General features: G+C 32.3%; 2 protein-coding genes across 2 annotated transcripts; one reads left to right on the top strand and one right to left on the bottom strand.

The window, feature by feature from the left end:
• Nucleotides 1–871: 871 nt before the first annotated feature.
• On the top strand, nucleotides 872–4,036 carry LOC115723196 (uncharacterized). The gene is made up of 3 exons (XM_030652630.2): nucleotides 872–1,304; nucleotides 1,425–1,530; nucleotides 3,781–4,036. Exons 1-3 carry the CDS (start codon nucleotides 1,128–1,130, stop codon nucleotides 3,861–3,863), a joined length of 366 nt encoding a protein of 121 aa, XP_030508490.1. The 5' UTR covers nucleotides 872–1,127; the 3' UTR covers nucleotides 3,864–4,036.
• Nucleotides 4,037–16,616: 12,580 nt separating this feature from the next.
• Nucleotides 16,617–17,984, bottom strand: LOC115724111 (FCS-Like Zinc finger 15). The gene is made up of 2 exons (XM_030653575.2): nucleotides 17,454–17,984; nucleotides 16,617–17,163 (listed from the first exon to the last, which is right to left on the bottom strand). The coding sequence occupies exons 1-2, from the start codon at nucleotides 17,759–17,761 to the stop codon at nucleotides 16,986–16,988; spliced, it is 486 nt and encodes a 161-aa protein (XP_030509435.1). The 5' UTR covers nucleotides 17,762–17,984; the 3' UTR covers nucleotides 16,617–16,985.
• Nucleotides 17,985–18,515: the final 531 nt, after the last annotated feature.

The following is an 18,515-nucleotide window of genomic DNA, read 5'->3' as shown; positions in this document are numbered from 1 at the left end:
TGGGTAAGTGCATTCCCTTTACCCACCTAAGATTTTGTACTAAGTATGCTGCAAGGGCAGGAACTACAACATGAAGATCTGACTGTTGGCTAGTAGGATTTCATGTGAATAAGGACACGCGTTACTCAAAGGTTTCACCTTGAAAAGTTGTTGCCTAGACAAGCTGTTGGACAAAAGGGGGGCTTCAAAGGCTCGTACGAACACTACCATGGTCTAATGCAGGGGACAAGATCTGATTCGGTGTCAAAGGATGGGTAACCGTCACTTTGCGTTCCAGATAGGGTATAGTCGAATAAGTTCTAGGATCAATGAGCCAAAGCCTTCCCAGATTACACTGGCCCACTACCTCTATGAAATATTTGAAGCTCTGGGTAACTCTGATCCTCCCCAATTGCGGATGGATAGTGAAAGACCTGTAGCCCTATCTGTACTCACTAGCCTTGAAGACCTTTGATTGGCTTCCGGAATATAATAATCTCCTCAGTGTCATTAAGCGGAATGCATATATTGATCACGGATGATCCAGAGTGGCACCCTTCCATGATGGCCACGTGTCAGACATCCAAAAATACGGATAACACATATATATTTTAGATCTAATTTCTAACATATGAGAATTGGAGATTATAATTTAAGACCTCTCATAATGTAATTACGTAATCAAACAAATACGTAAAATTGTGTAATTACCTTCCATTACATTCAATTTTAATTCTCGGCTTTCCAAACACCCATAAACATATAAATAAAAAAAATAAATAATTGTTTGAAAGAAAGTTAAATTGAATACTAGTAGTACTAATTTCAATTTATTTAATTTTTTTAGAAAAAACTAATTGCTATTTATAGACTTTAAAATAATGTATTTTTAAGCTAATGAGAGATGCTTAAAAAAGCTTCAATAATAAGATTCTGTGACAGTAAATTTACACTACTGATTTTCAGCTTTCCTTTTCTTAAATACCAAACAACACTCTGGTAAAACTTAAAGAGAGAAAGTGAGGAAGAGAGAGAAAGCTTTTCTCTTTCTCATTATTGTTCTAAAAAATCCATTCTTTTTTGGTGATTGTGAGTGTTGAACTTGTACCAAATCATTTTGAGTAGAAGCTAAGCAAAACCAGTCGAAAATGAACGAAGACGCCAAGAGAAGCGTCCCCGGAGCTCTGACGGCCAAGCTCAACTCCGACGACAGAAAACCCTTGTCGGCCGCCGCCACCGCTGCACCCGCCGGAAAGCGTGTGGTCATCAAGAGCGCCGACATGTTTGGGGACATGCAGAAGGAAGCTATCGACATCGCCATAGCTGTTAGCTTCTTTTTTTTCTTTTTCTTTTCCACTTATGTTTTTCGTTTTTGTTAAGCTTAATTCTATAATGGGCATCGTTTTTTATTGAGAAATTTGTTGTTTTTGGTTTTTGATTTGCAGGCGTTTGAGAAGAATGGTGTGGAAAAGGATGTTGCAGAGCATATAAAGAAAGAATTCGATAAGAAGCACGGACCCACTTGGCATTGCATCGTCGGTAGAAATTTTGGTAATTCTCTTCAACTTTCTTTCAATGATTTTTCTTGGTTTTCTGTGATGGGTCTTGTTCAGATTTAGTATGTAGTGATGATCAACTTGTTGGAAAGCCCCCTTTTGCTTGTTAGTTTCCATTTGGGGTTTTCAAGTTATAGGGTTGTGTGATCAGAAGTGTGTAGATCTAAGCATTGATCAATTGTTTTTATGTTTATCCTTTTGTGTTAGCATTTTCATTAGCTTGACATGTTTATCCCCATAATAAGGTGGGTCTGTTTCTAGAGTATCTAATGGACATCATTTATTGTCTTTCTTAGATTTACATTAGTCCTTTTCCCTAGCTTATTGAGGCTGTCTATGTCTAACAAGAGCATGCTAGGCATATATTTAATACAGCAGTATGGAAATTGATTAATGAAATTCTTACCATGTTCCTCATTTGGAAGAATTTAAGTATTAATGATCACACTCGATTAGTGGTTTACCATTGAATGGCTGGACCAGGACCACAGGGCCACAGGCCAGTTTGATTGATGTTCTATAGAAGTTACTCTAGCACATTCTTGATCTCAATCTCGATAGCACTGTCTTTCTTTTGTTCCTTTGGTTCAAGGTTTACTAGAAAAGTCCGTTCATTAATGACATAAGATCAGATTCATCTTTTTTTTACCTAACATGGTCTTAAGTTAAGATCCTACCTGCCTATAAGCTTATGTTAGTTATGGTTCACATCAAGCATAATGAACGCCATGGGAAGAGGTCATTCTTGGATCTTTTACTCTATGAGTCAATCTCTTCAACTCTTCATTTTTGTTTTTTTCTCTTATACATTATTTTGTCAGGTCTACAAATGAATTAGATAAGTTGTATTTTTCTACCTTTTTAGTGTACTCATGGAAAGTTTATAATATTGGAAGAGTAAGTTGATATGTGTTCGCTGGTTCAACACTTCAATTTTATATTTCATCGGGTTGATTACTTTTTCGTGTTATAATTCATCTGCTGCATAAAGATTGCGTTCAAAATCTCATCCAACAATTCATACCCAATTTTTGTAATTACAATTAATTCCTTATGAGTGCTTATAGTGTTTGATTATACTGGTCCTTATAATTAAGCTCAAGTAAGGGTTATTAGCATATTTGCTCTCTAGATTTTTCGATGTTTGGTAATGTTCTTGAGATTATTATTTTTGCCTAGGAAATAAATTAAGGACTTAATTAACTATATTGTTTGCGAAACTCAAGAACCTAATTGCGGAAAAAAAAGAGTAAACTGTCAAACAAGTATATGATAAAATAGTTGAGTATTTACTAAAACAGAATTGAATTAAATTTATGTATCTATATCTTTTTATAAATTTTAGAATCTGACTTTCTAGAATATTATCTAATGTCTGAGGTTTACATTTTAGACATCTGGACTTCAAAAGCAACAAATTAACTAAACAATTGGTCATTTTGTAGATAGGCCTTGATTGGTTTAAGTAATTGATTTAAAATTTGAATACCTTTAAGAATTTCCTCCTATTCATGCATTGGACAAGTTGGTGTTTTCAGATTGTGTTAAAGGCAATTTCAACTCATATTTGGTCAGGAGTTAGAAGATTCAGTATTTCATATAATGCAAAAACAAGATGGTATATGTTACATATACAGTATTAAGTTAGATGTAATGACAGGTAGACTCGCATATTACACTCAAAGCATTCTACTCAGTGATGTTGCATGGCTTCTAAACTTTAAAATGTTGTTTGTCTGTGAGTGTAATACTTATTTGCTCTATCATTACTCTCAAGTTACTGCTAGTCCATTAGATTTACATTTTGGGCATTTTTAATTTGTAGTTTAAGTCCTGTAGTTGGAGCAACTTAGCTTGTGGTTTTACTTTAGGAATGTATAGTGAGAATCATACTAGTTGTGAGTCAAATTATTTCCTTTCTGCAAAGCAATATCCCATTTTTGATTATTTGAAGAGTAGAAATAGCAGCAGAGGTTTGAAAGTTTAGTAATTACTGTCTAAAAGTGAAGTTCCATGAAGCTTTTGGAATCTTCAATGAAAGCTCCAATAGGGTATTCTATGATTTCGTTCTAGCTGCATCTGTCTGATAATGTTCTTATAAGAAAATATCAGGAGTTTGCTTCATCCTTTTTCCCAGACATTTGGTTATTTCTTGGATGTAATGTTGAAAGAACAAATTTATTTATCTATTGATCGAATTACGTTCATAATGTTCAGTCTTCGTTTCTCGCATTTCGTTTTGCAGGTTCATACGTGACCCACGAGACAAACCACTTTGTTTATTTCTACTTGGATCAGAAAGCAGTTTTGCTGTTCAAATCTGGCTAAGGATTGTTGACTAAGAAGAGAAGGTGATGAGAGCTGTGATTATTAATGATCATATGATTAAATAGCACTTGTATGTATTATTTGAAATACTCTACCACCTAAAACCAGTTTCTGAACATTCTTGTGCTTAACTTGTATATTTTAATATCCACTTCCTTTGGCTTTGGACTTTAGATTATATGACTTTCCATCTTTCTATTCAATTATTTTTACTTGTCTATATTGCTAAATCAAAAATCACAATAAACAATGAAACAAATTATTAGGAGCATTCCAATCAGATATTGGTGTTTAGTACCTTCACGTGTTGCCTTACAATTTTAGCGATACTCTCTAAAAGTTATTATATTAAACTATATCGGACCATACGTAAAAAAAAAAAACTATATGAGATCTGATACTTAATTGGATAAATAGCGATATTGATATATATGAGAGTGCTAGGCACTACTGGTATCTTTTAACATTTCTTAATTATTAGGTACTTATTTCTTAGTGTTAATGGGCTGTCCCAAACCACGTGACTCGTGGTCACTTTCAAAATAATGAGTGGGGAGTAATAATGTATATTAGAGATATTTGTAGCGAAATTCTCTTAACATTTATAATTGTTATATATGATCCTAATTAAAAAAATTGGCAGCAAAAGTATCTTATTTTACGATTTTGTTATAATCGTATTATTTTTTAATTATTAAGTGTCAATTAAGTTTACTAAGTGCAAGCTCAGAAATACGTGACGATATATTTCTTTAATTTATTTAGGGAAATTTACAAAAATACTGTTTTTCTACCAAATGTTTTCAAAAATACTGGGACACGGCAAAATTTACATTTTTACTGTCCAAGCCCATTTTTATTTCTTTTATACTGTCCATGCCCAATATATTTACTTTTATACTGTAAACAGTAACAAAACACAAACATCACCTCTCCTTCGTGGTTGGGGATGGACAAATCAACACCAGAATTATAGAAACACCAGGAAAAAACTATAAAATCTGGCAAAGAGAAAAAAATACTAAATCAACAACAAATTACTGTTTTGTAGTGTTATTTTACTGTTGTTTTAATATGAAAAAAGGCCACATAAATGAAATATTGTAAAAAATGACAGGACATGAAATCTATACCAGTTCTCATAAAGAGCAATGGACAATGGGAAAAAGAACATAATTATTTCAAGAGAATGTGACAATCCTATAAAAAAAAACATAAGAAAACACTACTAAAACAAAAAAAAAAAAACATAAAAAACGAGCATAAAAAAACTCTGGAATGGTAGTATTCCGACCGGGTGTACTTGGATTCCCAATCCTATAAAAAAACATAAGAAAACACTACTAAAACAAAACTAAAACAACACAAAAAAAAAAAAATAATAAAGAACATAAAAAACAAGCATAAAAAAACATTAAAACTAAAATAATGAAATGACACACCTCGACAACTCTTTTCCTAATTATGTCTTCAAACAAATCAGTTGATTGAACAATCTTCACTTGGTGTTTACCCTTTCCCTAAGAGTTAACAAAATAAAACCAAAACAACAACAAGACACAGAGTCAAAAAAACAGAAAACTATAGAATAGGACTAACAAAAAAAAAACATCCAAAAAAAAAGAAAAGAAATAGGAAATATAATCAACTTGAAAAAACCCTTAAAACAACACAAGATCAATAGAAAAAAACCTTATGAGATTTGGGAGACTTTGGAACTTTGGCTCAAACTCAAAATCAGAGTTGGAGTTCTCCAACACAGATTGAGGGTATTTTTGATTTAGTGTTCTTTGAAGTACTAGAACCTATATTTACAAGAACAGATCTAGAAAATCAAATAAAAAAACCACTCTTTTATTTCCTCCCAAAAGTGTGACTAAAAATTAGAAAAAGTAAAAAAATGAGAAGAAGATGAAGAAGAAGAACTGAAGAAGAAATAAAATAAAAAATTTATATGTTAATGGAGAGAGTAAGAGAACTTAAAGAGGAAGATAGTGAGAAAAAATATGATAAGAGTATGGATTTTGAAAAAAAAAAAAAAAACAAAAGAAAGAGACCCATGAAGAAGAAGAACGAGAAGAAGAGCGATTAACTTATTACATGACACCTTATCTTCATGTTCATCATATGAGTCCACCCATCTTCTAAAAAGAACGGTGCTTCATGTTGTTCTTGTTAACGAAAATAGTTTAGAAGGAAAGGTGTTTGATAAAATATTTGGTCTGAAAGTTTAATTTATTTGTGGTTGTGAATGTGATGAGTAGAGACGACATGGACCAGTGGCTCATATAATAATAGGTGTGATAGGAGTTGGTGTGTTGTCACTTTCATGGAGTGTGACTCACTTTCATCAAAACGTAAAATGAAACTCAATTAAAAGTGACAGCTTTTGTCACTATAAAATATATATATATATAAATAAAGGTTTAAAAAAAAGCTGCCATATACTGTCAAAAATAAAAAGAAAAAGCATGCCGTATAAAATTTAAATAATATACACAGTAAAAATGTAAACATTACCGCCTCACAGTATATATGTAAAAAAATAGCAAAAATAAGTATATTATGTAAATTTCCCTTTATTTAATACGTAGTCTAATAATACATCGCCATGTGTTTCTGAGTTGACACTTAATAGCCAAAAAGTAGTAAGACCGCAACAAAATCGTAAGATAAGGTATTTTTGCTGTCACTTTTTTTTTTTAATTAGAGTCATATATATAGGCAGCTGATTTTGTACCCTGAAATGCAAAACACGGAATACATTCCGTTGTACGGCAGGTGGGTCCCAGGATATGTAATAATGTGTGTGAATTTATTTATGGGTCCCAGGGTATGTAATAATAGGTCTCATGGTACGTTTCCATTTTTTAACGCTAATTATCCCTAGATCAACTCCAGCCCTTAGATCAAATAACTACCCCATCTAACGGCTGCCGTACATCACAGAATATATTCCGTGAAAGTACACTAATAGTATAAAATTGTATCCCTATATATATGTAACAATTATAAATATTAAAAGAATTTCATCACAAATATCCCATGTAGATTATTCTATTCTCAAATGTTAAAATTAAAAATGAGATGAAGATCATCACCCCAAATCTCAATGCGATGTTGCTAAAGTCTTTTACCTAATCCCAGTGGTATAAAAGATGCTTCTAGGAAATAGAGATAAACTTAGTGAAAAATGTTGTTACCTTGTTAGGAAGCTAAAACACATTGAGAAAAATAATGGGTATTTGTCTGACAGAATCAGAAGACATTAATGCTGATACTAAGGAAGAAGATAGAATCTCCATATACTAACAGAAGATCGGAGTGTGTGGTTGGTTATGGTATCCTCTAATTCCTTTAAAAGAAACATCTTTTTATCATATTTGGTCTTGTCTTGATTATCCTTTATGCTTCCTTCAGTTGAACATCTTTTTCAATTCTTGTACTATTACAATACAGTCCTCTTTATTAATATATTAATTAATTAGCCCTTTCCTTTTGTTTTTACAAACAAGTCCCTAATTTTTATTAACATGTGCCAGCATTCTCTTCTTCACTCCTTGTAACTGTATAATGCTTTTCTTAAGGTTCTAACTTTAGCTTTTAATATATATTTTTTTCTATATATGTATATATACAACTGCATTTGACAAGCTCAAAGAAAAGAAGAAAAAAAGTTTGATTCCTTGGTCTTGATTCTCATTCCCTTTTATGATATTTTCTTTTGAAAAAATGGCAAGTGGTTACTTATTGCTCCTTAACTCATTCTTGCTTGATGATTTAGCTTTCCCATTATTGAAATCAAATTGTTGTTATTTGCATATATAGTACATATCTCAAGAGATTTTGCATTATCTTCAATCAAAACAAATCAGATCTCATCATATCAAGTGCAAGAAAGAGTGTGGGCTACCATATTTCTATGACCACATTACATCACTTTGAAATTTCTTCAATTTTTATGGTATGAGCAAATACAAAAGAGCAAAATTAATCTCACCCACTATCCTATTATTACTACCAACCTTTATTTTGTCCTATATATACATGGTGAAATATTTAATTTAATTTAAGATATATATAACACATACAAACATACAAACACACACAAATATTGTGGTCTTAAGTCTCTTGACTCTTGTTCCAATCCCTCCATGTCTTACTACTTAAAAAAACAATATTAATTTCTAATAGAATAATAAGTGTTAAATCGGTGATGTAATACTATATTTATGTATTTTCTGTAAAGTTAGAAAGAAATAAAAAACTTGTACTAACTTGGTTTTTTATTGGATTATTTTGTAAAATATATAAAGTTGACAAATTTTTATATTTTAATCAATTTAATATTATTTTTATATTTTTACGAGTTTTTTTTACAAAAATGCAGAGTATTATATTTTCTTTGTTTTCGAAACTATATTGCTGTTACAAAGCAATAGGATTTCTTTTTATAGCAATACATGGTGTAATTGTTTGTAGAATAATGTTGTTTTTAGGTTGTTGCTATGAGAAAACAATGTAAAACATATATTTTTATTTTGTAAAAAAAAAATAAGTAAGAACATGTAAAATAAAATTCGTAAAAATATAAAAAAATTGTAAATATTTAAAATAAAGTTTATTTTTAAGTGTATTGTGTAAATTTTTGATTATTTTTTTGAAAGAAAATATGTATTAATATATATACTGCAAGACTACATTTTTTTTTTGAATAACAATGTTATCAGTCATTATTTTTTTATGAAGAAAAATTGTTATTAATGAAAGGTTTTAATATATATATTTTTTTAAAACATAATATTATCATTGATGATAGTTTTTATCATTATTTATATAATTAATAATTGATTTTTATGCTAAAGTTTACATTATATATGCATAAATGTGTATATTTTTTTTAAAGGATGATTATATTAATTTGAACACTGCAAATGTGATTATGCATTGTTATTAGGGGTATTTATTGAATCACATTTAATGTTTTTAAGCTTATTCAGATCCGATCCAATTATATATTGGATGATAGATTTTACCATCCGATCCAATCTAATCAATTTCAGTCATCTAATCGATCCAACATCCAATGAATGTTAAATTGGATCGCTTCTATCTATTAGATGTATTTCATGTATATCTATTGATTTAATTAGGGTTTATCCAATATTTTAGACTTAGTATTTATTGGATTGAATCAAATCGATCTATCTAATATTTTAGATCAGTATTTATTGAATTGAATTAGATCTATCCAATCCAAAAAAAAAAGTAAAATTTTGATATTAATTTTCATATATATATATATATATTTTTACGTATAACAACATAAAATCTAATTATTCATTCAAAATAAATAAAAATATTAATTAGTTCGATTAGATGTTAAATGTAATCAATTTTTGGCTACTCCATCCAACATCCGATTCGATCCAATTAGATATTCAAAAATAATATCCAATTCAATCCGATCACAATTGGATATCCAATGTTTAGCGGTCAGTTATAATTGAATCGGTCAATTGTTATTAGATTGGATCGATTTATCCATACTCCTAATTGTCATAATGCTTTCTTAAAGGATGACTAAATGAATGGCTGCCAATGTTGTTAAAGAAAAGTAATAATTAAACTCATCTATATATGATGAAGGGAACTATTGTCAATATCATCTAAACTTAGTACAACCATTATAAACTTTAGAGTCATCGACATTTATAAAAGCTAATTAAGATTTTTGTTTCCTGGATATGTATTAAATCGTATTTTTAAATTTTTTAGTGTGGTATAGTATGTCTCCAAAAATTATTTCTGAAAAGTTATCTACCAATCGGAAGAATGTTCTTGTACAACTTATTTGTCCATTTGAAAAATATCTCGTGGAATGATGGTTGCCATCTCGAAGGGAGTTCACAGATGACCATCATGTCCACTCCAGATTTAGTCCTCAGGAAAGCTATCCTTCCCTTTAAAAGGAGTTCCCGATGGTTGTTTCTCTTAGAAGGGAGTCCTGAATAGTCGACTTCAGCAGGCACTTTCTTATCCAAGAAGTTCATTCAACGAGTGCCTTAGTCCATAATTTTGGAAGCCCTCATACACGCTCCTAGATGCACTCATACTTATGCTGACGTGGAGACCTCGCTCAAAGGGGAGTTGGTTAAGTTGGTTATTGTCTAAATAACTTAACAACCTCACTTTTTGCAGCCACCGACTTTAGGATCTTGATCCTAAGCCTATAAATACCACCAACACTTATCTTTTCAAACGTAATGATCATATTGAGTTTCAAGATTGAGAGAAAATATTGAGAGGTAGAGAGAGAAAAAGGTGCAGAGAAAAGAGAGAGAGAGAGAGAGAGAGAGAGAGAGAGAGAGAGAGAGAGAGAGAGAGAGAGAGAGAGAGAGAGAGAGAGAGAGAGAGAGAGAGAGATTGGGTTTAGATTTTGTATGAAGAATCTCCTATAGATGAAGAAGATTATTGGATAAGAGTGTGAGAGTTGAAATACTTTGAGAGAACTCATTAGAGAATCGATCTTGACTGTATTGGAACTTGTTCTTACTCAATCAACAAAGAAGATTTTGGATGTGTTCCAGAACTGGAGTAGAGCCATATATAATATCGATCTGTCAGACTTAAACTAGTATATATCTTGTTGGTGATTTCTTTTTTTTTCTGCTTTAATTGTTTCTGGTTGTTCATACTCTGTTCATAACTATTTTTTTTTTCATCCGATTACTACTTGTGTTTGCCAATCTTGTCATTGCTAATTGTTTGATTGTTTAAAGTTTAGTCATTTTAATTATGCATCATTAGTTATAATTTTTCCATAAATTAGAGCTTGGTAATCAATCAAGAATGCAGAATCAAGATTCTTTCTGCTGCAATTCTTGAAGAAACTTAAATGTCATCAATGGCGAGATTCGAATTGGAGAAATTTGATGGAACATGAGACTTTACATTATGGAGAGAAAGTTTGAAAAGAATCCTAGTGCACCAGAAGGTATCCAAGGTCCTTGGAGATGAGAAACTTTTAGCCGAGAAGAAACCAGAGGAAATTGTAGAAATGGAGGAGATGATGTACTAGACAATTATCATGTATTTGTCAAACAGTGTACGAAGAAAACTCATTATAGAGAAGACAGCAAAAGGAGTCTAGAACAAGTTGGAAGAATTATACTTAAAACTATCAATAGCTAGCAAGATCAATTTGCTAGAAAGGTTATACAATTTTAGAATGGGTTCTTTCCTTTCTTTACATGATAACACTGATAGATTTAATGAGATTATTATGGAATAGGTTAATATAAATCACAAGGTTGATAAAGAAATTTAGGTCATCATTTTGTCGAGATCACTTATAATTTCATATCAAGAAGTAAAGGTCGCTATCAAGTATGGCAGAGACGTGGTTGCATTGGAGGATGTTCGTACCGCACTTAAGTTGAAAGATTTTAAGCTACAATTGGAGAAGGAATCCAAGAAAAAAGAAGTGTATCTGGAAAGATAAAGATCACCTGAGAAAGTAAGTTCGAAGAGTAAACACCATCACTCTCAATCAAGATCAAATTCCAGAGAGACGCAAACTCAAAAATGTTACTTCTGTAGAAGGTTTGGACACTTGCAAAGATTTTGCAAGAAGTACAAGGAGCAACAAGGTTTCAACAAATCTCACAATGGAGATAGGAAGGACAACCGACATCATCACCACGAGAAGGATTTTACTGCAATTACAAAGGATAATGATGTCTGCTCCATGGATGGAGAATGATTCTCCAGCTCGGAGTCCTCAATGAACAAGGAGTGGATTCTCGACTCCGGATGCACTTATCACATGTGTCCAAGTCAAGAATCATTTTTTGATTATAAATCAGTTGATGGAAGTAAAGTTCTAATAGGAAATGATCATTCATGCAGGGTCATTGGAATTGGGAAGGTTGCCATCAAACAATATGATGGCAAAATCAAGGTGCTAACGAACGTAAGGCACATCCTGGAACTTAGACGAAACCTCATATCTCTGGGTGTGCTTGAAGATGAAGGATACAGATACAAGTCCATGCACGAAAACTTTAGGATCACCAAAGGTTCTTTGGTAGTGATGAAAGGTGAAAAGATCAATGATTTATATGTTCTCCAAGGAGAAACTATCCCAATCGTAGAAGCAAGCATGGTGAAAGGGCTAGAATTGGGTATGCAACTGTGGCATCACTGACTTGGACATATCAGTGAACAAGGCCTCAAAGAACTGCACAAATAAGGTATAGTTGAAAATTTAAATTCTTTTTCCTTACCATTTTGTGAAGCTTGTATTTTAGAGAAACAACATAAGCTGAAGTTCACTCCGGCAAGGCACACAACTAAGAATATACTCGAATATGTGCATGCTGATCTTTGGGGGCCATACAAGGTGCCTACTCACTTCGGTAAGTAATATTTTCTTTCAATAGTTGATGACTATAGTAGGTATGTTTAGACCTATTTGCTAACAAATAATGACGAGTGCTTGGAAGAGTTGGAAAACTCAAGTGGAAAACCAAATAGATCTTAAAATTAAGAACCTTAGGATGAATAATGGGTTGGAGTTTATTAACTTCAAATTTGACAAGTTGTGTCAAGAATTTGGAATCACTAGGCATTGAACCATAGTGAAGACCTCGAAGCAAAATTGTGTTGTTGAAAGGATGAATTGAACCCTGTTAAACAAAGTTAGATGTTTATTATTCAGATCCAAATTAGAAAAACTATTTTGGGAGAGGCTCTAAAAACCGCAACCTACCTTATAAATAGAAGCCCAAATAGAGTGATAGACTTAAAAACACCTTATGAAATTTGGTACAGCAGAACCCCTAACCTAACACATTTAAGAATATTTGGGTGCACAACATATGTACACTAATCTATTGACAAGCTGGAACCTAGACCCGTTAAGAAAACTTTCCTAGGTTATGCCTTAGGTACCAAGGGGTATAGAATTTGCATTTTTAGGAAGGGTAAACCAAAGGTTGTGATTGCTAGAAATTTTGTTTTCAATGAGTTGGAATATCCTCACTTGACCTCTGGGAAAGGTAGTGTGTCTTTGTGTAATGCAAGAAAAACAAGAAACAAGAACACTACATGCATGGAAGTGGATTACGGAATGAAACTCTTGGAAGAAGGTTCACAAACGAAAGCTATAGTGTGGAACCAAAAGACAATGCTCAGACGAAAGCTGGTGTAGAGATGGAAGATAATGAAGACCAAATAGAGGTTCTAGAAGGATTCAAACAAAAAGGTCTAGAAGGTTATCAATTGGCACATGATAGAACCCAAAGAGAGATTTACCCTCTGAAAAGGTTCGCAGAAGCAGACTTAATAGCATTTGCACTGGCAGCAGTACAACAAACTAGAATTAAAGAACTCGAAAGCTACGAAGAGGCAATTTCATGTAGAAATAAGTCAAAATAGCTTCACTCCATAGATGAGGAGATGAATTCATTCCAGAAGAACAAGACTTATGTTGTTGTACCAAAGTGAGAGAATAAAAAGATTGTGGAGTGCATATAGATTCTCAAGGTAAAAGAGGGAATCAATGAGAATGAACTAGTGAGGCTCAAAGCCAGATTATTGGCTAAGGATTTTACTCATGTGGAAGGAATGGACTACACTGAAATATTCTCACTTGTGGTAAAGTACAAAACAATAAGATTGAAGCTATCTTTAGTAGCTCAAATGGAGTTTGAAGTTGAACAGCTTGATGTTAAGACTACCTTCCTAAATAGATTCTTGGATGAAGAGATCTACATGAAGCAACCATCTGAGTTTTAAGTAAAAGGGAAAGGAGTTGAATTGGTATGCAAGCTTAATATATCTTTATATGGCTTGAAACAGTCTCCAAGATAATGGAATAAACATTTTGATACCTATATGCAACAAATCGAGTTCAAACAATTTGCATATGATCACTGCTTGTATTTTAAGAATCTTGAACAATTTACAATCATGTTCTTATTGCTCTATGTGGATGATGTGCTCATCATGAGCAAGGATAAATCTGTGATTAAAAGTATCAAAGCCAAGCTGAAAAAAGAATTTGAGATGAAGGACCTTGGAATAGTTCAAAAAATACTTGGTATTGAAGGAAGGGACCATTATCCTCAAATAGTCCGAGTACATCAAGAAAGTTATTCAGAAGTTCAACATGGAAGATGCAAAAAGTACATCCGTTTCGTTAGGGAGAAATTTATTTTGTCGAAGGAACAATGTCCTAAAAGTTTTAAGGAAAAAGAGAAAATGATGGATGTACGCTATGCTATGGTCTTATGATGTTTAATGTATGTGATGATGAGCACCAAACCATATATAGCTCATGCTCTAAGCATCCTAAGTCGTTTCATGTCCGATTCTGGCATTGAACATTGGAAGGCCCTCAAATGGTTATTAAGGTACTTGAAGGGCACTTTAGATTATGGTCTAACCTATGAGAAAACAAAAGGATAAATTGAGTAAGAATAGGTCGTGGATGCTGACTATGCCTCGAACAAAGATACCAGAAAATCAACCATTTCCTACGTTTTCTTGACAAACCAAAACTGTATAAGCTGGAAGGCCCAACTACATTCTGTGGTTTCTCTTTCCACCATGAAAGCACAATTCATGGGTATTGCGAAAGCATTCAAGGAAGCGTTATGGCTTTGGGGAGTTCTTATTGAATTGAAACAAATCAAAGGGGGAGTGAATGTGTATTCAAATAGCCAGTCATCCATCCATCTTTGTAATAACCTAGTTTATCATGAAAAGGGCAACTCATATAGATATAAGACTCTACTGGATTAGAGAGAAGATAGAAGAAGGGTTGTTTGATTTAGAAAGGTCAGAATAAAAGTTAATCTTTCTAATGTTAAAACTAAGGTCTTAACTATTAACAGCTTCAAGCATTGCTTGAACTTGATAATTCTCAGAAGTTAGTATACTGAGATTCCTAGAACACCAACCATGATGGTTGCATTCTTTCTTTATCACTGTTAATACTTTTAATTTGAAGTAACTAGGTAGAATTTGTGGTATAGTTCATCTAAATGAAAAGGTATCCAAAAGTTATTCCTCAAAAGTTATTTGTCTCCCGGAAGTATGTTCCCAGACTGCTTACTTGTCCATTTGAAAAAGGTCTTGTGGAATGATGGTTGCCATCCGAAAGGAAGTTCCTGAATGACCATCATGTCCACTACAAGTGTAGTCCTCGAGAAAGTTATCCTTCCTTCGGAAAGGAGTTTAGGATGGCTAGTTGTTTCTCTAGGAAAGGAGTCTCAGATAGTCGAGTCCAACTGCCACTTTCCTATCAGGGAAGTTTTTTCAGCGAGTGCTTTACTCCGTGATTCTGGAAGCCTTCATACACACTCCTGGATGCACTCATCATACTTATGCTGACGTGGAGACCTCGCTCAAAGAAGAGTTGGTTATTGCCTAACTAACTTAACAACCTCGCTTCTTGCAACCACCGACTTTAGGATCTTGATCCTTAACCTATTAACACCACCAACACTTATCTTTTCAAACATGACGATCGAATTGAGTTTTAAGATTGAGAGAGAAAATTTGAGGGGTAGAGAGAGAAATGTGCAGAGAAAAGAGAGAGAATATTGCTTGTGTTTGGTAATATTGTCATTGCTAATTGTTTGATTATCGTTTCGATTTTGCACTATTAATTGTAATTTTTCCACATTTAGGCTGTTAAAATTCTTCCAAAACTAAAAACAAAACTATTAGATTCAAAAACTCCATCCAATTTCGTAAAATTTTACTAACAGATACTTAATGTAATGTGATAAAAAATTTATGTGCTATCTGAACTTTGATATGAATTAAATCAAGCTCTCACTTCTGTCTACATCATACATCTATTACCAAATTTATATAAAAGTATATGAATCCAATAATTTTAATAATTAAAAAAAAAATATTGATGACCTAAAAAATTAAAAGACAATTTATAATATGTCAAAATTTAAAACACAAATCCTAATTAGCGTTTAAACATTTTATCTTTCCCCTATTTATTTGTTTTGGTTTATAGTGAGAAATAATAATAATAATAATAATAATAATAATAATAATAATAATAATAATAATAATAGCTTTAATGATCAAAACGACCAAAATTACCATGCTTGTGAATCTTGAATTCTTAATGAGGCGTACCCACCTTAGAAACCTCAAGAACGAAAATGTGTGTTAAGTTAAAAGCATTGTTGGTCCTACTCTGTCCTTTTTTTTTTGTCTATTCATAATTACATAGATATATATAAAGACAAAATTAAAAGGTGGTTAAGGATAAGAAGCATTGATTATCCATCAGTAACTCAGTAAGTATTAATGTAAGTCTATGTAAATGTAATTAGAAGCAATAGAATTGAGTGGACCTTCAGGTACCATTCTAATAAAAAAGGCAAAAGTACAACTAGGAATTAAAGTAGTAGAATGGCTACAAAAAATAAAAAAAAGTAACAAAACCAAACCCAAAAGAAAGTGACAAACTAATGGTCTCTCAAGAGTTAACACATTTTTTTTTTTCTTTTTATCTCTTTTTTTTTTTAAAAAAAAATAGTAAAGTAAAAAAATAAAAAAATTCCATTATTTTTGGGACCATGACATTGTTCCCTAAGTACTAATTCTTTCTTCATTATGTTCTCCACTAAAGGGAATTGTGCAAATCACCATAACCAAAAGTAACATAAATGGTAGGTGATTTATCAAAAAGAAGAAGAAGAAGAAGAAAGGTAATTAATTAATAAACAACTACACTTAATTCTCATTAAGCATACAATAAAATACCATACATGCCCTTTGAACCGTTACAAAAAAAAAAGGTTAAAATCATTTTTAACTTTTCTCTTGTTTTTCTGATAATTAAACTATGGGAATGGGGGAACCCACAGAGATTACACGATGATGAGGATTGAGGAGGCCAACCCCAAAATCTCCATACACCAAAATAAACAAGTTAAAGGACTCTTTTGTCTTCATAGTAGGAGGCAAAGGGCATTACAGTCATTACAAAATCAACCGAGGGTAAAACCGTCAAAACAGGTTTAAAGTGCAAAAAAGAAAGAGTAAAAAACCAATTTTTATAACTGGCTTTTTTTTTACTCTCTAGTTTCCAGCCGTGCCTTTCCGGTGCCGAGAACCAGAAGAAGATGAAGATGATGATGATGAAGAAGAGGAGGGTTTCATGGAAGACAATGAACAGTTGTTCTTGAAAAGATTTTCTTCTTCGTCCATAAAAATCTGTCTTCCTCTGCACTCCACGCTGCAAAAACCCTTGTCTCCTCTGCAATAACAAACACATATACAATATATATAAAATATTATATATATATATGTATACACAAACCCCACATAGGAAACAACCTTTTTTTGACCATATTTTCGAAAATCATGATCTGGGTTTTACTCAAAATAGCCAACAAAACCAACCCAACACATAAAAACCGAAACTTGTTGGCTCTTGAGTCATGCAGTTTCCAAAAGGAAGGAAATTTGAAAAACCAGAGAAGTAAACGACAACAATACACAAACAAAAAAAATTGTCGTTTTCATTGTTGTTGTTGTTGGACTTACTTGTACATGTAGATGTCTTTACCGGGCAAAAGTTTCTGCTTGCAGAGAAAACAATGGTCCAGAAAAGTTGGAGTTTGAACAGAGGAAACCGAAGCAAAGTTTCTGTAAACAAAAGAAGAAGAAGAAGAAGAAGGAGATTGATTTGTGTTGATCATGGTGATTTTGTTAATAACTTGAGGACTATTACTACTCCTATTACCACTACCACTACTACTACAACTACTTCTACTCTTATTGCTCTTATTATTAACACTACTACTACTCTGCTCATGTTGATGACCTTCCAATAATATACTCAGTCCCACCATATCTCATTTAATGTCGTTTTTGGAATTTAGTGTCGTTTGGTAGTAGAGAAGAAGAAGAGAGACTAGACTATTATATGGCTTTGTTGTTGTTGTTGTTGTTGTGGGGGTGTTAATTTGATTGAGAAGCAAAATATAAATAAATAGAGAAGATAAAGAGAGAAAGAGAAAGAAAATGGAATGGGTTTTGGGGGTTTGGTGGGACCCACTACAGCTATGGAGGAGAACAGTAAGAAGGACGATTTAAGTGTAGGCAAGCGATTTGACTACTATTGCTCAATAACTGCCACGTACCCCACTTTTATTTCCATTTTCTTTTTGTCTTTTTCTGATTAAGTTTTTTACTTTCAATCTCATTCATTACCCTTTAAACCTCAATTAAGTTGCTTGTGTTCAAAATATTGTTGTACAAACATGATTTTTGTATTCTTTCTTTGTGATATGAGATTTTATATCATTTTTAAATTTAAAAACAAATTGTACTACACATTTCTATGCAGTACAATTTTTATATAAAAACAAACTGTATTTTCTATATCCAATATAGTGAAAATTAGAGATTGTGTTTAAATTAATTAGGGAATTGGATTTATTTGGTATGACAAAATGTGTTGTATTGCATGGTTTGTGTGTGAGTTGAAATACTGGAATTAAATGCGTGTTATATATAAAATATACAGAACACAAATATTGCATTTTTTTTTTGCCACATCATAATATTATTATTTATTATTTTGTTTGTATTTTTATAATTAAT

This window comes from Cannabis sativa, chromosome 9, assembly GCF_029168945.1.
Source record: "Cannabis sativa cultivar Pink pepper isolate KNU-18-1 chromosome 9, ASM2916894v1, whole genome shotgun sequence".
Taxonomy (NCBI): domain Eukaryota; kingdom Viridiplantae; phylum Streptophyta; class Magnoliopsida; order Rosales; family Cannabaceae; genus Cannabis; species Cannabis sativa.
The sequence above is the reverse complement of the archived record's forward strand: the minus strand, read 5'-3'. Positions and strand labels throughout refer to the sequence as shown.